The 21,322-nt window shown below is 42.3% G+C and overlaps 1 protein-coding gene across 2 annotated transcripts in view; it reads right to left on the bottom strand.

The window, feature by feature from the left end:
• Window positions 1-21,322, bottom strand: part of Spmap2l (sperm microtubule associated protein 2 like) — a 41,569-nt gene that overhangs the window by 3,603 nt on the left and 16,644 nt on the right. For both annotated transcript variants that reach the window (XM_034508701.2, XM_076938703.1), the window contains exons 2-6: window positions 17,875-17,908; window positions 13,545-13,610; window positions 10,201-10,329; window positions 4,659-4,796; window positions 3,158-3,260 (exon numbers count right to left, since the gene is read on the bottom strand). In XM_034508701.2, coding sequence (XP_034364592.1) covers window positions 3,158-3,260; window positions 4,659-4,796; window positions 10,201-10,329; window positions 13,545-13,610; window positions 17,875-17,908 — 470 coding nt within the window. The remainder of the gene's footprint in view (window positions 1-3,157; window positions 3,261-4,658; window positions 4,797-10,200; window positions 10,330-13,544; window positions 13,611-17,874; window positions 17,909-21,322) is intronic.

Here is a 21,322-nt window from a genome sequence, read left to right as displayed (position 1 = left end):
AATTTTTACATGGCGGGTATGGAAGAAACAGCCATCGAGGTTACAGATTAACTCAGAAATCCGTGGTGACGCTGATCTTGGTGAGATGGCTCGGCAGGAAAAGTGCTTGCCTTACAAAGCTGATGGCCTGCGTTCCATCCCCAGAACCCATATAAAGATGGAAGGAGAGAACTGGCTCCATAGGGCTGTCTCCTCACTTCCACAAGTGTGCCGTGGCATGGTTGCATGTGCACAGGCACTTGCACACATGCTGGAGCGTGCGTGCTCACATGCATCTGTGTACCCACACATAAGTAAATAGATGTGATGAAAAAAATTAAAAATAAAACACGAAGTTGGCCGAGAGAAGGGGTGGCTGTATCACATGTGTACACCTCAGAGAGAAGACTGTGTCCTAATTTTTTAACCCTTTGAGGAAAGGGGCTTTTGACATCACATATCGCCACAGTGAAGGGCATTTGCTGAAGCTGCTCTCTTCTAACTGGAACAAGTAAGAAAAGTAGTAAAAGCCAAGAAGAAAGCAGACGCATGTGTCTCTGCTCGGCAGCTGGTTAAGAGTTCAGCAAGCTTGTGGGGCTTTGGGGCATGACCCCTCCGTCATAGTCAGTAGACTAAAACAGAGGACTGAAAGGCTCTCATTTAGGGATCAGAGGAATTAGACCTGAGTCCCTACTTCTGTCCCTGAAGAGACACAATGCCAGAAGGCCATTAATGAATAACTCTCCAAACCCGAATCTGGGAGCCATAAACCTGATAGGATTAATACCTAGCAAAAGTCTCTCTGATGTGGACCAAAGACAGACTATTATTACTGCCTCTCCTCAGAGTTAAGTGACACACGTTGGCTTGTTTGAATTCTTAAATCAGGACAGTGTCTCTCAGAAAAAGGTGCTCATTCTAAAGACTATTGAAAATAGAATAAAGCCTGCATGAAGTATAAAAGACAGTGGTCTCTTTGGCCACAGTCTGTTCTCGGCCCTTGAAAGTATACTGTATTTTTCCTTCCTTCCTTCCTTCCTTCCTTCCTTCCTTCTGTCCTTCATTCCTTCCTTCCTTCTTTCTTTTTCTTTTCTTCTTTCTTTTTTCAATGTGTATGAGTATTTGTCTGCATGTATGTCTTTATACCCTGTGTGTGCCTGGTCCCTGAGGAGGCCACAAGAGGGTGTTAAGTCCTCTGGAATAGGAGTTATGGGTGGTCGTGAGTTACCATGTGGGCAGTAGAAGTTAACTTCTGCAAGAACAACTGCTCTTAACCACTGAGCCATTCCTCCAACTCCAAAACTGTAGTTTATTTAAGAACACAGTCTGTCTCCCACACTGTATTCTCTATGTCCTGTTTGAACTCTTAAATCAGAGATCACAGACACCAGGGAACTAAAGGATCGTGATACTGCCTCCAACAGACCTGGGAGTCCTTTATCAGTATCTAAATTGTGAAAACTTGCTCAAATCATGAGCTCTGTCTATTCACACTACTTGTATTTGAGTTTGAAGGCAGGGGACGGGGAGCTGATTCAGTGGTTAAAAGCACTTGCTATTCTTATAAAGGACCAGGGTTCCATTTCTAGCCCACACCTGTGGTTACAGCTGCCTATGATTCCAGTTCCAGGAGATCTGTTGTCCTCTTCTGATCTTTGCTAGCACCAAGCATGTAAGTGGTGCACATATAGACATGTAGGCAAATGCTCATACACGTAATAAATATAAAATAAACATTTTTTTCATAATAATATTTAATATTTAAAAAGTAAAATAAGTCTAAAATTAAGTTTGAAGAGTTCGAAGCGGGGTGTATCAATCAATCAATGGCAACAAAACAGCACTTTAATCGCAGGCAGAAAGGGTAGTAAATTGTCCTCCAAATTTGTTCTTGTGCTGTTTAAGTGAAGACAACAAGGGGAAGTCGTCAAGTGTCTGCATTTTACATGCATTCAATAATGTATTCCCCACCTGGCTCACTGTTTCCATCCCTGCTTCGCTGATGGAAACACCAAGACGTTGGAGGCTTGATAGTGTAGGTTTATATAATTAGAAGATGGCAAAGCTGGGATTCAGGCCGAGGATGGTGCGTGTCTCAACACCATGGAGACCTAATTAAGCATTTAAAGCACCTCGTATGAGTAGAGCTTTGTCCGCTACAGGGCTCTAGGCGAACTGAAGGAGTATGTCTACCGCTGCTTTTAATTAAGCCTTTCAATCAAAAGCAGATTAAAACAATCACTCATTAGTCAATTACATAAAGTAAAACACGACAGTCGGAAAGTCAGTGGATTCTAAGCCTTGTGTGGAATGCAGAAGGCCTGCAACAGCCAACACGTAAGCGAAAGTGTGACCGAAAATTATCTCTTGATGGCTCTATTCTCTATTGGTTTGCTTGGTTTGTGTGTGTGTGTGTGTTTTAAGATTTATTTATTTATTTTATGTATGGGAATACACTGTAGCTATCTTCTGACACACCAGAAGAGGGCATCAGATCCCATTACAGATGGTTGTGAGCCACCATGTGGTTGCTGGGAATTGAACTCGGGACCTCTGGAAGAGCAGTCAGTGCTCTTAACTGCTGAGCCATCTTCTCCAGCCCAGTCTGTATGTTTAATAAAGGAATAAAATGATACTTTTATAATTTGTAGTAAGTTTTAAACTATTAGTATAAATCTGGATGCATACTTAAGTGTGAATATTTAAGAGAATTTGGTCTATTACATGTATCATTGAGGAACTGAGTGAAGATTGTGGCTTTAAATAAAGATTTTTGTGTTTATTCTTAGAACATTAAAATTAAAAAAAAAAAAAAAAAAAAAAAAAAGACAACAACAAAAAACCCTTCATTTGGAACTGGAGAAATAAAACCTGCTCAGAGAATGGAGTTCAGAACCTGGGTTCAATTCCTGGCACTCTCAAAATGGCCTGTTTTGTGTTCTCGCTGAATGGGGGGTAAGGGGTGTGGAGGGGGTTGGAAGGGGGCGGGCAGAAGGGCAGGAGTTCCACCTACAATACCGCTGCCACCAGTTGATACGCCTCCCTGCCATGATGGACTGTAGGCTTCGAACGGGCGAGCCCAGGTAAACCCTCCCCGAATTTGCCTCTTGTCGTGTGTTTGGCCACTTGATAAGAAGAAAACAGCACAGAGTGCTGAGCGCTGAGGTCAGTCACTTACAGTCTTCGGAGGGATGTAGTTGGGGTCTGTGCCTTTGGCTATGGAGAGTCGCAGAATCCGGGGAGAAGGATCAGAGAAATGAAGAGTGCCTGGTAAGTTCTCTCTGAGGGGGTGATATGCAAATGGAAACAAAATGTGACCTTTGCTGGAAAAACAGTAAGAACTCATTGCTACAACCAACCTGCAGGTGTGCGCATGCTCTTTTCCCACACACATGAGAGGCTGGGTTTTGGTTTTTTTTTTTTTGTTTTGTTTTGATCAGATTGCTGTTTCTCACTTATCCACAGTGTGAGATACATTTTATGTGTCACAGTGGATGCAAATATTCTTGTATGTAGAAAACAAAATTCCAAGACATTGCTTCTATGCCTCATATTCTGATTAAATTCCTCAAAAGTTTGATTTCACTAGGAAAAAAAACCCTAGAATTATATGTCTCATTTTGGATGGGTTCTGGCCTACTGTCTGCAGAAAAAAACCTCACTTCCTACCAACACCTCATATTAGTTCCCTGAAATAATTAGTCCCCTCAGTCCCCACTGAGGATGCTCTGTGGACCATTCTCCTCTGTAGTGTGGTGTGTGATAGTCCTTGTCTTAACTCCCAGCCACCTGGCCAGTTACCACAGGCTGTGCACCCTTTCTCTGATCACAGATTTACCAACCAATCAGCGAGTCTACAAACTAAGCATGGAAAAAGTTTTTCTCAAATAAGTGGTGACTTCCTAAGGATAGACAGCTGTAGGTTTTGTTATTATAATTGAGATAATTACATGCATAAAATTACTCTTTCAAAGTATACAACTAAGTGGCTTCTAAAATATCCACACACTGTTCAACAATCAGCATTAATCCGAGGGTATTTTTATCAACCCCAAACCAAAATTCATATACTCATACAAAGACCCAGAATAATCTAGAATGATCATGAACACGAAGAACAAAATTCAAAAGCAGTTCACAGTTTCAAATTCTACTAAAAAAAACGGTGACAATCGTGATCGTGTGTTATTGCATAAAGATATTTAGGACCTGGAGTAGGGCTGGCTGAAATAAAAGTTTGCACTTCTAGTCAACTGGTTTTTGACAAGGATACAAATTGCTCAATGTATGTTTGGGTTTGACTTGCTAGTATTCTGCAATGCATGCACGAATGGGCCTATTTGCAGGGGATAGTGGCTTTGTAACTTTTATGTTGTATACTGGATTTTTCTGGATGCTGTAGGTTACAAGCAGGAGGCATCATACCAGGCTGAGAGACTCCTTTAATTATCTAATAGTGAGAAGCTTTACTGTGAATTTTTGCTCCAGCACTCCCAGTCAGCTGCGATTGCTGCTGTCGGGCCTCTGACCACCCACACCTGTTGCAGATATTCAGCAGTTTTACCCAGTGCTTTTGGACATGGACAGCCATGTCCACTCAGGCTCAGACTCACGCAGACTAGAGCTGTGGCACTTAAACAAACGAGATCGGGATTTCTGCAGAGTTTAAGATACTCCACCTATTTGGCAGATACTGCATTTTGAATCTGTTGGGCTTGGCCAGCTTCTGGATCCGCTTGGAAGGCCGGGTAAACAGCGCAGGAGGAGAGATCTCCCAGATAACAGACTCTCTTCCACAGCTGTAGTAATATTGAGCTCTGCAAGTAGCAGAAGAGAAGAAAACAGTGACATATGAATTCAAATCATTACCGTATTCTCCAGCCTTGATCCCCGGGCTTAGGAGAGCAGACAGGAAGCTTACAGGTGTGCTACTGGGGAATTCTCCTCACGGGGAAGAAGTGCGTTGTTTTAGAAACGGTTACAGCTGTCAAGTTTTCAGTTAGTTTCTATTATTTTACTCTAAAACAGGTAGTTTTCCTGTGTATCTTCCAAGTGGATAAAAAGGTATACTGATGAAAGGAGATGGCTAGCTCTTTTTAAAGCCAAATACTTCTAGGAGTGGTGGTGCACACTCGTAATCCTGTGCTCTGGAGGCTGAGGCAGAAGGATTCCATTTGAAACCAGGCTAGGCAAGACACATACAAACACTCCATTGCAAAAAAAAAAAAAAAAGAAAGAAAGGAAAAAGGAAGAAAAGGAAGGAGAGAGGGAGGGAGGGGAGAAATGAAGGTAGGCATGTTTGCAGGCTTGCTTTCTGGGTATCCTGTCCCCATGTCCCTTTCTCAGCCCTATAGTGGTGGTGTCCGAGTGGTGTGGAGCAAGGCTGACATCTCTGACTGTGAACCTACATGGGGATCCTTACTTCAGGTGGACATACCTGATGTGCTCCATGAGAGAGAATGTCAAGTTGACAGTGCACACCAAGCTACACTGGCCATGCTTCCGAGCTTTCTGTGACAGAACGTGAAGACGGCGTTGGGTGACTGTACCATACGCTAACTGAGACAACAGACTATGCCGAGCTCCTTATCTGTCTATTTCTACAAATTCAGACTTTGGTCTGCTCTGATGAGCAGGTGGGAGAGGGGGCAGGGGCCACCACCAGAGAAGAATTCGCTAAGATGAAGCAAGCACTGTGCAGCAGTGGACGCTGTGTAGCTCACTGTCTTTTAGAAGACCATGTGCTCCCATCAGGTTTTTCTCCAGTGGCTTTCTTCTCGCCTGTTCTCAGTTAAACTCTGCCTTTTGTGGTTTTCTGGAGTGGAAGCAGGAACTAGACGGGGAAACATTGAAGATGGTTGGCAGCTTAGCAGACCACACACTCCGTCTGGAGTTAGAGACAGGGTGGCTCCTTTGAGCAAGAGAAGAACTTCCTTCCCTGTTACAACAAGACCAAGGATTCCTGAGCAAAAAGGGGCAGATGAACCTGATTTGACCAAAATGTCACTGATGACTATACGCACACCACAGCCGGCTTGTGTGACTTGGCCTTAAAGGAGGAACACAAAGGAACAAGTCACGGCTGAGGACAGTAGAACTGCTAGGAAAACTTAAGAGAATAAGGAATGGAATCCCATCAGATGGAGACTTAGAACTGACAGAATTCATACGCTCCTATATGCTCAACACAGAGGACACAAGGATCTCTTATACGGACAAACCAGAGGCCGTCATATGAGAACTCAAAGAACCCTTTGAACAAGGCTGATTTAAGAAGCAAAAATGAAATGCATTCTCCTTATCCTGACACTGGAAGATAAGTGCAGCTCTCCCCCTCTACCAAGGAAACTTCTTTTTGCAACTAACAGAGACAATCACGGAACTGGCCAAAATGCCAAACCCAAACCCAACTGCCACACCTACAATGAAACCCCAGCTTGGGGCTCAAGAGACACTATGGAAGAGGAAAGACTGTGTAAACCAGACAACCAGGCCGTCTGCTGTGAGGCTGTGCCTTCTGTATATGACAGAGAGACCGTCCATGACATCTCAAAACTGTGGTAACCTTAACAAGAGCTTCCCAGTGACATCACCAGCTAACATGTCAATGTGTATAGGGGAAAAGTCACAAAGCCCAAGCCCTAAATGAAGAGCTTACAGGAGATGGGGAATCAATCTTCTTTATGGACAAGCCCCCTGGTAAGCTACTCAACTCCAAGATGTCAGCCCTAAATACAAAACATATATGAACAACTTTTAAAGGGCTCATTGGGCTATAGTCACATCGATTTATTGTTCCACACATATATATGAGGCCATACATTTGAAAGGGGCATGGGACATTTAAGTGAATTGAAGGAAGTTCAATTCTTCTAAGTTTTCAGTAGACAATTGTACACTTAAGTTCAAATATTTTAAAAAAGATTGTCTTTTGGTTTTGATTTTTGAGATAGGGTCTCACTACATAGCCTAGAATGGCCTGGGACTATGTAGACTAGTCTTTCATAGAGCTCCAAACTCACAGAGACCTACCTGCCTGCTTCTGTCCCCACAATGCCTGGATTAAAAGCATCTGCCACCATACCTGGCCTAGACCAGAGAATTTGATGGTGCACGAATGCACTAACTTGTGAAGAGAGTAGATTAATGGCTCAAGTGTGGGGGACTCAGCCTTAAATATCTAAAATCAGACAGAGATTCTGCCAGAAGAAAGCCACATACAGAACATAGACACTAGCTGGTGCCGTGGCACATACCTTTAATCCTCTCACTAGGGGGAAGGGGTGTGGCTTTCTGAGTTTGAGGTCAACTTGGTAGATAGAGCAAGTTCTACGACAGCCAGGGCTATATAGAGACCCTATCTTAACCCCCCACACACACACACACACAAAAAAAGCAGTTAAGGCAAAACCATAACCCCAACAATTTATTTTGTCTAAATAAATGATGAAAGCTACATATATGTGAATGTATATATAATTAAAAAAATAAAAATAAAGTCTTGCTATGTAGCCCAGGCTGGCCTCAAACTCTGCATCCTCCTATCTCAGCTTCCTGAGTCCTGGGATTACAGTAGTGTACCACCACACCAACTATTCTTTTTTTTTTTTTTCCTTGAAGAAATTTTAGGAAACTTTTAAGAAGGTCTAGAGATTGAAAGATTAAGGTTTCCTTTTCCTCCCCCTCAACCCATTCCAGGTCTCTTCCAGAGTCTTTCCTTTTGGACCTGCAGAAGAGAAATGGATTTGTCATAGTTTTACCTTGAATGCATGTCTAGAAGGTGGTGACTCCCCCCAAACAGTCATTGTGTCTTACCTCACTTTGTCCCTACAACAGATGTCACAACAGTTTGCTGAATTATATTTAGTGATAATATGTTAAACAAACAGGATGGGAAAATGCCACTTGCTGGAAGAGATGACATTAACCATGTATAACTGACAGTCTCTTGTTCAGACAAATGAGATAATTTCCTTTGAGGATTTTGAAAAACTGTTTAGAAACTTTAAAAACAAACAAACAAAAACACCAATGTGTGCAGCCCACACAAATGTCATTCTGAAACAAAGTCTACTTCAGCCAACATTAGATTGGGAAGGAGTCCTGTGGAGCGAAAGGGCTGTGTGTGGCAACCTCCATCCGGGGAATTCAGTGAACCTGAGGTAAGTAGAGAGAGATAAAATTTTGGAGGCCTCAATTGTCAGGAAACAAAACCCTTAGAAGAAGATGTGTTTAGGGAAGGACACCCAGGGGGAAACCAGAGAAGCTGTTTGGGAGCAGCAGGTATGGCAGACAAGACGGAAACACAGACAGAAAAGATCTAAGACCCCCTGAGACCAGCAAGAGGAAGGGCATGGCCAGTCCTCTGAGGACAGATCCCACAGATCCTTTCAACTCCTAAAATGACTCTCATAAAGCAATTTGGGTAAATGTTTTCCTGGGAAAGACTATTTCTCCAGGTCCTTAGTTGCCAGTAGTTCTTTGTGTAGGTCTGAGACCTCGTGTCCACCCACTTCACCCCATTTCCATCCATGTCAGCACGTCTATTGTCGGCCTTGAGAAGCCAAAAATTTAAAACAGAGCAAGCTGGGGCATATGGGAGGGTCTGGAGAGAGGAAAGGGAAAGAGAATGATGTAATTATATTAATTGTTAATCTCAAAAGGATAAAAGTTCTTTCTTAAAAAAATAAATAAAAGAAGTCCTTGACTTGAAAAATTAAGAGCTTCTATAAGAATTCCTGAAAGACAGCTTAAGAAGATGTTTTCTTAACTATAAAGAGATCCTGGGGCCGGATATGTGATTCAATGATAGAAACTCTTGCTGAAAATGTCCTGGGTTTAATACCCAGGACCAGGAAAAAACAAAACCAATAAACCTTTAGTTTTTCTGTTTTTTTTTTTTTTTTTCTGTGTATAAGTGGTTTTCCTGCATGTATGTATGTGTATCAAGTGTATGCCTGGTGCCATGGAGATCAGAAGGGGTTGTAGGATGCCCTGAAACTACAATTTAGGATGGTTGTGAGCTACTGTGTAGGTGCTGGGAACTGAACCCAGGTCTTCCTGCTGGAGCAGTAAGTGCTCTTAAGCGCGTAGCCATGTCTCCAGCCCCTCAAAAGAAAATCCTTTAAACAGAAGGTAAGATGCATGTGTTTGCAAAAGGACCTGAGTTGGGGTCCTGTGCCCACCTAAGAAGGTAGGACAGTTCACTTACACTGCCTATTGCCCCAGCACTAGGTGTGGCAGAGACAGGCAGGTCCCTGGGCCTCGCTGGCAGCAAACCTAGTCCCAAGTTCAATGAGAGACCCAGTTTCAGAAAAATAAAGTAGGGAGTGATAGACAGGACACCTGAGCTCCTCCTCTGGCCTCTGTCCAGACACACAGGCAACCCCCACCCCATGTGAACATAACACAGGCACACATGTACAAGCCCACACAGACCAAGGCATCAGGAAATAGAATGCAAATCTTCAAGGCTATTGTTAGAGCTGATCTTGTTCCTGAAAAACTTGCCTGTGGTATTGTTAGAAATAGGCTTGGGGTTGTAAAGAAAAAGACCACTATTCCAACTGAAGTGTCGACAAGGCTCTTGCTCAAAGGGGTATGCCCAGGAAGCACAAACACACTGGGACAGGAAGTGCCCAGGAAACACAAACACATCAGGACAGGAAGTACCCAGGAAGCACAAACACACTGGGACAGGAAGTGCCCAGGAAACACAAACACATCAGGACAGGAAGCACCCAGGAAGCACAAACACACTGGGACAGGAAGTGCCCAAAACACAAACACACTGAGACAGGAGTGCATTTGATTTTTATTCTAATGTGATGTCTGTGTCTTTTCCCCATTGGCTGGGGTCCGACCTCACAGTCTCGTTCAATTGTCTAGTCAGGAAAGTATGGATGCACAGGAAATGGAGGAAGGGGAAGGAATCATTTTGAGCAAACTAAAGTTTTACTAGGTGGAAGGATTAAAATATTTGCAAGTCTTATAAGGTGAGAGAGACATAAATATCTTAATTCCTTGTCCTAATACAAGTTTTTATAGTATTTAATAGAAATGATTCATATTTGCTTACAGTATGAGACAGTATACCACCCTATAGCATAGTAAGTTTGGATTCCAAGTTCAACAGTTTACAGCTGATGAGAGAGTCGGGCTCTAAGTTTGTTTTCCTTGTGGAGTCCTGACGAAGCACCCTCATGGTATGCCGGCACCAACCTGTTAGGGACATAATGTCGGGAGACCAGCCTGGGCTGAGCAAGGTCCTCGATCCTCTTGCTCAGCGGAGCTTTCAAAGCAGCCTCAGACACAGGGCGGATGGGATCTTGATTTCCCCAAAACAGCCTCCTGTTAAAGAGGCAGAAAGGTAGAATACAGTTTTAAATAAAATCTGACGGCAAGCAGCTCAAAGATGGCTCTTAATGCCTGTATGAGTTTGCCTTCAGGAACATTCTCGCTCTTTTATAATTGTTTTTCTTACATTTTATTTATTCGTGCTAACACACATGCCGATGGCGTGAATGTGAAAGTGAGGGCAACCTCGGGGGTTGTGTCTCTCCTTCCGCCGTGTTGGTTCTGGGCATCAAACTCAGGTTGTCAGCCTTAGCAGCAAGTGCCCCCACCCACTGAGCCATCCCTCCATCCTCATCTCTCATAGACTTTTATAATTTTCCGCACACCAGAAAGAAATAAGCAATGAACATTAAAATAAAATGGAGTTAGATACCCTCGTCTACTGTGTTTAAGAGCAAATGGTAACCTTGGGCCAGTGGGATGGCTCAGCTGGTAAAAAGGCAATAGACACACAACCCTGGCAACCTGAGTTGGAACCCTGGATCCCACAGTAAAAGAACAAACTGACTCCCAAAGTGTCTTCTGACCTACACACACACACACACACACACACACACACACACACACACGGAAAGGGAGAGAATATAATAATCATAAAATTAATGATTAAATTAAATAAAATTAATAGGTTAAAAAGAACCTGTTAGAGATAAGATAGTTCAGTCTTGCCACTATAGAGTTAGTATAATTGTCATCAGGTTGGGCATGCCAGCATCCACGCCTTTTGGGGTGAAATGCTGTATCAGGAGGTCATACAATGAAAAGGTAACAGAATAACGTTAATTGCAACCGTTTGTGGAACATTTACTGTGTTGAGTGTGCCGGCCGGTGATGAGTGGTTTAAAGACACCTACCACATTTAGTCCCACTAGCCCTGTGAAACAGGTATTCCTGCTGTTCCAGGCTGAAGAAGAAAGGAGACATCAGCACAGGTTGCCCTTGAGAAGGTGCCACAGGAAGAGGCAAAAGGTGTGAACAGCCAAGATCAAAGCTCACAGCCTGCAAGGGTGGCAATTGGGAATGGAGTCCATCACTTCCTAAACTAGGCAGGTTTGCATCAGAGTGGAAGGAGATGTTGGGAGATGAAGGCAGAAGGATCAGGACTTCAAGATCATCCTGGGCTACATAGAGTATTGGAAGCCAACCTAGAAGACTTGAAACCCTGTCTCAAAGTAGTAAGAGAAAATCCAAGAGATGCTGACTTTGGTAATTAGTCTATAGATAACAGAATTCATAACAGAGAAAACGATAAAGCTGAATTGAGTTGAAATCAAAGCATTGCTCTGTGAAAGACACCACTGAGAGAATAAAAGGACAAACTCAGACCGAAAGACAGTATTTACCTGGTAAAGGACTAGTTCCCAGAAAATACAATAAGCACTCGAGATTAAGTAAAAAGCAAGGACTCCAATTAAAACTTGTCAAGAATCTCTGGACAGCCAAGGCTACACAAAGAAACCCTATCACAAAACAAACAAAAACAAAAACAAAAAAACCCACCCAACAACAATAACAAAACCACCACTGAAAACTTGTCAAGAGTTTTAAACAGATACTTCATCAAAGGAAATAGCGAAGAAGGCTGTAAAACATGTTCAACATCCTGTCGTAAGGGATCTGCACATTAATACATCGAGCTACGGTTACAAGCTTCTTAGAATGGCTAAAAAGCTAAAAATACTGATAATACCAAAAGCTGACAGGAATATGAGAGACAGCAGGGACTCGTATCCACGGGAGATCAGAATAGAAAACGATCCAGACACACTGGAAGAGACTCCTATATTCCCTTTCAATGCTAAGTATACACTTACCATCTGATTCAATAACTATACTTGAATCCCAGACACTTACCCCACCTCAAGTTAAAAGACACCAAAACCTGTACATAACTTTTAAAACAGCTTTGTTCATAATTGCTAAATATTAGCACCAACCCTTTTTATAGGTCCATTGATAAACTGAGGTTTCCACACAAAAGAGTGTTTCTGGGTTCATTGGGATATGTTGAAAGGAAATGAGATTTAAAAAAAAAAAAAAAGATTTATTTATTTTACTTAATGAGTACACTGTAGCTGTCTTCAGACATACCAGAAGAGGGCATCAGATCCCATTACAGATGGTTGTGAGCCACCATGTGGTTGCTGGGAATCAAACTTAGGACCTCTGGAAAAGCATTCAGTGCTCTTAACCACTGAGCCATCTCTCCAGCCCCCAGAAATGAGATTTTAAAACATCGACATACATGGACAAGCCTAGAATGTCTTTTGCCAAGTCAAACAAGCCCCTGTGGAGTCATATCTCAAGATTCTATCTGTATGACACACCAGAGAAGGCAAAACTGCAGAAACAGAAAGAACTCAGTGGCTGCTTCGGGTTTGGAGAGTGGGAAGGGAGGAAATAAAGCACAAAGTGGATTTTAGGGCAGTGAACTATTCGGTTTCCACTATGCATTTGTCAAACCCCACAGAACCATAGGACATGAAAAATAAACCCTAGGAATGTATGGATGTTGCCTCCTCAATTGTAACAATTAAGCACATTATTAACAATGTAACTACACTAACAGAAACAATGAATAGCAGGGAAGATCGGAGGAGAGGAGTAACTACACCCAATTTTCCTGTACATCTAAAACTTCTCTAAAACGTACCAGGCTTTACTCAGGAGCCAAAGAAGAGAAAAAGGAAGTCCGTTAGTCAAGTATGAAAGACTTCAGTTTGGGCTGCTGGAGACCCAGAGAATGTCCTGGGCGAAGGCTTCGAGTCTAAACAAGAGTGTGCCAAGAGGCTGCCAAGGTGGACTTGTAGGATGGACGCAGGAGTTTCAAGGGAGTCAGAGTCGTCCCTGGGGCAGTGTTTCTCAAAACTCTGTTTATATGAAGCATCTGGGGGAGCTTCTGAACACTCCTAAAACTCTACCCCCAAACTCAGTTAATCAGATTTCTGGGTATGGGATCCAGTCTTTCATCAGTATCAAAGCTCCCTACATGATCCTAATATGCAGACAAATTTGGGGACCACTGACAAAGGTTAGCTTTTCATAGGTTGAGTCCCCTTGGGTTAACAATATTGGCAAAGGGAACCCAGGTAAGAAGAGATGGCAGCTACACCTGAGATTCAGGTGTAATGACTGACTAAGAATAATATTTATGTCATCGATGAGGCGAGCACAGTCATTGCAAACAAAACCATATAATATTGCCTTACCTATCTGGAGTTCCCCATTGCTTTTTCGGTCTTGAAAGATCTTGAACTCTTTTTCTAGAATAAAAACTAACAAAAATACCAGCTAGTTAATTCAGAGCATGCTTAAGAAATATTTTTACAACAGATGACTCCTAGTAAAGACATTTTCTCTGGGGAGGGGACGTGCATACTTGGGGCACCTTCGGCTGCTGAGAGAGGGTCTGAAGAGATGACTTGGGGGAGTGATTAAGAGTGTGCCCTGTTCTTGCAGGGAGTTAAGTTACCAGCACCTAGGTTCAGTGGTTCACAACTACCTGTAACTCCAGTTTCAGGGAATTCAGCCCCAGAGAACCTGAGCCTCCAGGGGAACCTGTATTCACATTTGCATAATGATATTTACACATAATGAAAAAAGTAAACAAACCCAGCCCCTTTCTACCATCTCCACCATAGCCACCAGATGTCCCCTGTCTCTTCTCAGGACATAACTTGGCTGTTGCACTGATGGATTTGCTGCAGCTATGGTGACATTCGCTAAATCAAACCTTCAGTGTCATTCAGCACTCTAGCAGGCACCACTGATTGGAAAGGATGTGAAGGCCAGAGGTCGTAGGGGCGGAGGTGGAGACATTGGGGGCTCACCCCTTTAAGCCCAGAACTGCAAAGGTAGAGGCAGGCTGATCTGGTGTGCATAGCGAGTTTAGGGCCACCCAGGGCTGTACTGGGAGACCCCCATCTCAAAATAAAAAGGGGAATAATAATAATAAAGACATTTTATAAAAGTGAAGGATACTTTTTTAAAAATTGTCCTGAGAGATACCAAGTTGCTAAAATATTGCGGACTAAAAAAGTCTTGCTTCCAGATGGGTGGTGGTGGCACACACCTTTAAGCCCAGCACTCAGGAGACAGAGGCTGATGGATCCCTGGGTTCTAAGACAGCCAGGGCTAAACATAGAAACTGTCTTGAAAAACAAAACAGAAATAGATGTTACTTCTAATAAGATATACGATGTATTATATATACGCAATAAAGACATGAATACGTAACAAAGGAAAGGACCCACTGGCTCTAGGAACAAACTCCTTTGGTAAAATGGGTAACTCGACAACAGGAAAGGAAGCATAGCTGGTGTATCCGGTTGTAGGTGGCTTGGTGACACTCGGTGAAGGGACTGTACATGTGGACTTCAGAACTAACTAATGGGGACACACTTCTAGAAAGTGGGAAGAGGCAATGGGTAATTAGCAACTCCCGAAGCTGAACACTCAGAAACCTGAGCCATCTAACCAGAGAACAAGCTGAAAGTCATACAACAGATTGCCTGTCTCAAGTCAGTGGATTTAACTTCTTGCTTGTTTTTCTTTATTGACAAAGTATTTTGTCCTCGGAGCCTCATTTGGGCTATGCTATAGGAGTTGTGCAAACAAGGATCCCATGACCACAAGGGGACCCTAAAATAAACAGAGCAGCAATACAGTGTTACCCTGGATGCCAGCACTGACAGCCAGTGACAAACCTTAGGGGACCTAGGGTTAAAACCCAATCTGTTCTCCTAAGAGGTTATTATCCCAGCACCTTGGGGATTCTGGGTTTTACTATTTTTAAATGAAGCCCACTTTCCTTGTGCCAATTTTTATTGAGGCATAACGTGTGTACCTCTTTATGTGGTAGTTACAGTGAATTGGTACAGTATGTAATATATTAGGGTAATGGGCACTTCTATCTCATTTTAATGTGTTGAGAGTTGTGTCTTTCTAGTCATTTTGAAATACTCAGATTTTTTCTAAACCAATAGTTATCCTTCTGTGGATTTCTGGTTTTTGTAGTTTGGGGGTCTCTTTAAAATTTTTACATGTGTTTATCTAGTGGTTGTGTGTGTGTGTGTGTGTGTGTGTATGTGTGTGTGTGTAAACACAAACATGAAGTAGTACACGGACCACGATAGATGTGTGGAGGTCAGAGGATAGCTGGGAGGAAGCATTTCTGTCCTTCCATCATGGGGATCCCAGTGTTCGAACCCAGGTGGTTGGCTGTGGTAGCAGGCACCTTTATCCACTGAGCCATCTTACTGGCCTGTTTTAGTGTCTCTTATGGCCAGTGAACTCAGTTCATTCATTCAATAATTTTCTTGAGACAAGGTCTTGCTACGTAGCCAAGACTGGCCTCCAGTTCAAGGCAATCCTCCTACTTTTTCCTCTTAAGCGCTGGCACTACAGGCCCATGCACGACCACGCCTGGCTATTACCCAGTAAATGGTTATCACTCACTTTCTATCAACCCATAGTGTCCTGGGGTTAGATGCTCACTGGTGCATAAAACAGACTCATGCATAAATGAAATAGCGTATGTATATACTATGTTACTTAGCAATATGAAAGAGAATAAAAGAAAAAAAAAGCCAGAAAACAAACAAACATGTCCAGAGAGATTGTTTAGAGTAAAGTTAGTTGTGGGCAAACCTTAGTGACCCGAGTTTAATCCCCAGGACCCACACATACATTTGGATGAATAACTACGTGGTTAGAAATTACATGAGCAGCTACTGAGGATGCTACAATTTCCATACATAATGAGGCTATAATTCATCAACCAAACAAAGCCAAGTACCAGTGATAAATAACAGCAAAAAGTTGTAACCAATCCTCACATTTTTTTGAACCATTAAAAAAAAGTAGATCCGGGGACTTGGAGAGATGGCCGAGCCGTCAAGAGCATGTGTTGCTCTTGCAGAGGACCCAAGTTCAGTTCCCGGCACCCACATGAGGCTCATGACTGTAACTCCAGCTCCTGGGGATCTTGTGCCTTCTTCTGGCCTCTATAGGCATGTGTGTGATTCACACACATACATGCAGGTAAACATTCATACACATAAAAAGTAAATAAATCTTTTAAACAACAACAAAGTAGGTATAGATTATTTTCCCTGCCTGTTTAGACACAGAGAAGTTTGCTCGCGCTCAGCAGGTATTAGGATTAGAGCAATGTACATTTTGTTTGTTTTGTTCTTGAGACAGGATCTCACTATACAGCCAAGGTTTCCAGGGGTGGCCTCAAACTCATAGCCCTCCTGCCTTTAGCTTCCAAATGCTGGGATTAAAGGCAAGCACCACTTTAAAATATTTTTTAAAGATTTGTTTGTTTGTTTGTTCATTATGTATACAGTGTTCTGCCTGCACTTGTGCCTGCAGGCCAGAAGAGAGATCAGATCCCATTACAGATGGTTGTGAGCCACCACGTGGTTGCTGGGAATTGAACTCAGGACCTCTGGAAGAGCAGACAGTGCTCTTAACCTCTGAGCCACCTCTCCAGCCCAAAAAGATATCTTTAAACTGCAAAGCATCACGCACAAATAAGGTAGGAATATTGACTGTCTAAAGAAAGAAGGGGGAAACTAGAAGTTCGGAAGATAGAAAAATTTACAGTAAGTCTGAATAATAAGCATAGCTGGAAATGGTTGTGATTAAAAATACACAGGAATGCTTTTAACCCTTTTTTAAAAAGTAGATAAAACTACAATGTAGTATTATTATTTATTTCTCATCCATGTGCACTACAGCTGTAAATGCTTGGTATTTCTCCTTAATATTCCACTGCTTCCCATTCTAGACTACATCTTGGTCAAAGCAGGAGTTAGCGTCTGTCCTCATGGGGCACTTATTTGGTGCTCACACACACCTTTTTCCTCTTGCACAGAAGGTATTCGTTTATTCCATTAGCTCCTGTGCCTTCGTTAGAAGCAAAGAACACTGAGATCTACTTGCCTGCAGTTTCGTGCAGTCCATGATACAAGATTATCAGCGGGGACCTACAACCCTACAAAGTGCAGGTCGAGTATGAAATGTGCCAATCATGGGGTCTCAGTCACTTCTTGCTGCGTCTCTCTCCTCTGTTTACTGTTTTATTACTTTTTAGATTTTGTGTGTATAAATGTTTTGCCTGCTTGTATGTCTATGTGCCGTGTGACTATAGGGACGGCGGGAGTCAAATCCCTTGGAGATGGAGATACAGATGGTTGTGAGCTGCCATATGGGTGCTGGAATTGAACCTGGGTTCTGTGAAATTGCAGCCAGTCCTCTTAAGTGTTGAGCCATCTCTCCAGCCCCTTTCTTATGTGCTTACATTTTTACTTTGGTGGTGAATTGGTTTTAAGGAAACACTACTATTAAGCTACATTCCCCAGCTCGTCTTCTTTCTTCTTCCCCTTGGAACTGTGATTTGAAAAGGGCCTGTCGCAGGGGAAGACAAGGAGTCTCCTCAGAAGCCCCAAGGTTTCTGCTCCAGGAGTCTAGCATCTGACTTTGCCGGTCACCACTTAGGGTATGAGAATAATATTATCCTCACAGTCTTACCATTTCTTTACAAGGTCACGGGTAACAGGGTGTGCTAAAAGAAAATAAAAGCAAAAATTAGATTCAACAGGAATAAAAGATACAAGATAAGGTCACAAATCAAAAGAGATCACAAAAGTAACTATTGGGGAAATAATATTGGAGTTGAATACATCATGCCGTGCACTAAAATGCACGGAACACAGATCAAGGGGTTCAAGATTTCTAAAGCTGGGCTGGAAAAAAAAAAAGAAATAAAACATTTAATCACTGGATTTTAATTTTCTAGGGTTAAAGTTGACCAAGTAGATTAAAATATCTAAAACTTTAAACCTTATGTGTGTCCAATAGAATATTATTCAGCTATAAAAAAAAATAAAATCATGATATTTGCAGGAAAATGAATAAAATCAGAATTGTATTAAGCAAAGCAACCGATACTCATGAGGACAAGAGCGCATTTCTCTCGTATGCATATACTTAATTTTTATATGTGGGTGTGGCTGTGGGATTTGCCATAAAATTAGAAAGGGAACCATAGTAGAAAAAAAAAAAAAAAAAGAAGTCTTAAGGAAGGGGATAAAGGAGGCAACCGACTACATTATCAGTCAGAGTCTGACATGAAAATGGACCTGTGGGAAAACTGAGGAGGATCAAGAAGAAAGATGTCACAGATGCAGTACTACAGCCTATTGCTTTACATGCTGACTTCAATTTTTTTAACTCTGTGGGTAAAAAAAAATTTAAATCTATAGAAGAAGCAGAAAATTCAATAAATGTCAGACAGTAAGGATAAATGCTTAATAACGTTAAGTATTTGAAGACTACAAAAGTAAGAACAAAAACCATACTGAAACGTGCACCAAGAGTAAAACAGCAGAATTGGGTCACGACATGTGAAGACTGCTGAGCCACCTCTCCAGCACCTAGGACAGTTTCTTTGCTGGAGGTGAATGAGTCGCACATCCCGTGCACAGCGGGCATGGGTTTTAAGTTAGTGCACAGTAAAGGGTAAGTCGGGGTTGTGAGTCAGCAGTCTTCACATGTCGTGACCCAATTCTGTTTCGAGACATGTGTCCTAAGGAGATCATTTCAAATGTGGGCCAAGATGTATGCAAAATAAGATTCCGTGTGATGTCTTTGACAGTAAGAAACTGGTAAACCGGAGATCTCTAAACCAGGAGGCCTGATTAAGCAAATGAAAATGCATGCATAGAAGTTCATGGTTTGGGTAGAAAAATGTGGTCGATTATAAGGTCACCATATCTGGAGACCTTTCAAAATAGGCATCATAATGACAGACTTTTCCAGACAGAGTCTCTTCACATCTGAAGAGTTTTCAGTCATATCTGAAGGCCCTGAGAGAGCACACTCTGCACTCTGCAGTGTTTGCCAAAAAGGGGAGCAGGTGTGTGCTGGCATCTGGAGATACTGCTCCAACGCCAGCTTTGTTGGTTGTTCAACTACATGATCTTAAGCAATCAGATTAAGTTGCAAGATTCAGTTTCTGTCTTTCATACTGGAGGGTAATAAATCTGTGTAAAAATTTATGTAAAGATCCATGTAAATTTGATCTGTGTAAAAATCAAAGATAGATAGGTAGACAGACAGACAGACAGACAGACAGACATAGATAATACATAGTAATTGATGGGTGTGCATGCATGTAAAGCACCTTGTATATATGAATGGTAATTTAAATTACTAGTTACAACTTTAGTGTACCCAAGGCTCTATTAGATCACTGTGAAAGAGTGAAAGAGGAAAGCTCCAGCCAACTGCAGCTTTGGCTTTTATGTGCAAGTATGATGGATGTGGAGAGAACAGAGGAGGTCAAAGTACCTGTCCTCTCAGTGGCAGCCTGGTGGAGGAGATCCTTGGTAAACTAGAAAGATGAGACTCAGTGTCAGGAGCCATGTAGGTGAGGCTGAGGCTAGCAGGTGGCTTTCCTGGAGGTGGCCCATATGCAAGGCCTACATTGGGTGAGCTCTGAGAGGCAAGGTCCCAAGACACCAAGGATGGCTTCTCGCTGCTGATATGCCTTTTTTCCTATCACTATTACATAGTATAATGATCCCTGGGCATCAGCCCACCCAGTTGGGCAGATTTCTTGAAGATCAACATAAAGATGAATTAATGCTGTTTAGATGAATTAATGATTTTATAGAATTTCCTGATTTAACTAAAATAATTTTAGGAAGAAAGTTTTAAGAGGTGGTTTTAGTTGTTTTGCCAGAAAGATATAATAAAGTTAGAATCAAGAATAGAATGTGTCCACTCCTCATAGAATAGCAAATAAAGGCTGCATAATAAGAAATATAGTGAATTTTCATAATTACACTAAGAGGCCAAATGGGCTTGGGACCAACTTGTGATCAAGGAAAATACATTCACTCTAGGTTAGATCCAAGGATGATGGAGCCACAGGTGTGCACTGTGATAAAGCAAGGTCATGTGAAACTGTGGCTGTGAACTTATAATGACCTCACAGAATGAAGCACTGCTTTGAACTTACTATGGAAATCCTTCTGTAACTCCCCTTTTATGTAACATTTTATCTATGAGGTAATTTTCTAAAGAACTTTTGTCTAAGAAGGTACAAAAAAGACCAGAAAGAAGAACTAAAGTGTGGCATTTGGGGATCAGCCCCACCTACCAAATGTACACATGTGTATGTCTGTCTGTCTATATGTATGTATACACATATGTGTGTAGGTATATGTGCATGTACGTAAGTATGCATGAATACTTGTGGAGTTGATGAGACAAGCAGTCAGCCCTGACCAGAGTATGTGTATATATGTCTGTATGTGTTGCCTGTGTAAAAGATTTTTCTTTCTTTCTTTCTTTTTTTTTTTTTTTTTTTTTTTTTAATTTTCCTTTGTTTTCTCTCTGGTTCATGAAGAGTTAGAATTCCAAGCCTCTTGCCCGGACAGAAAAGGTCCTTGAACCCAAGGGAAAAGAAATCAGCACTTATTAAAGCACAAATAGTAAGATTATCAGGCCAGGGTTCATCAGTCTGTGGCCTGTGTCTGTCACTGTGTCCCACCTGGTACCGTTCCTGTTCCAATGAAGGCTGGGGCAGGCCCTGGCGCTCAGGCATTTCTGGTTTTTCTTTTAAGGCTAGGCTCATTCTGACCTAAGGAGAGGGAGAGGGTGCTTTACGACACAGTCGTGATGCTGCCATTCACGGAAGCTGCGGCTCTCATCCTGTGGGCTTTTCCTATGCTACTAACTGGTTCTCAGTTTCAGACACTCGGGTCAATGCCAGTTTAATGCTGACTCCATCCTAAAGGATTATCTGTAGATACAGTTCACAGGAGCACATAACAAAACCGTTACTCGTTCACGCTATGTCTCTCAATGAGCTTCACTTTTCGTAAAGGACTCCCTTAAGGTTACCTCGTTCACTGGCAGGATGGACTAGCTCTGCAGTGGCCAGTGGTAGGCAGTGTCCCAAGCAAAACAC

This window comes from Arvicanthis niloticus, chromosome 7, assembly GCF_011762505.2.
Source record: "Arvicanthis niloticus isolate mArvNil1 chromosome 7, mArvNil1.pat.X, whole genome shotgun sequence".
NCBI classification, from domain to species: Eukaryota; Metazoa; Chordata; class Mammalia; order Rodentia; family Muridae; genus Arvicanthis; species Arvicanthis niloticus.
The sequence above is the reverse complement of the archived record's forward strand: the minus strand, read 5'-3'. Positions and strand labels throughout refer to the sequence as shown.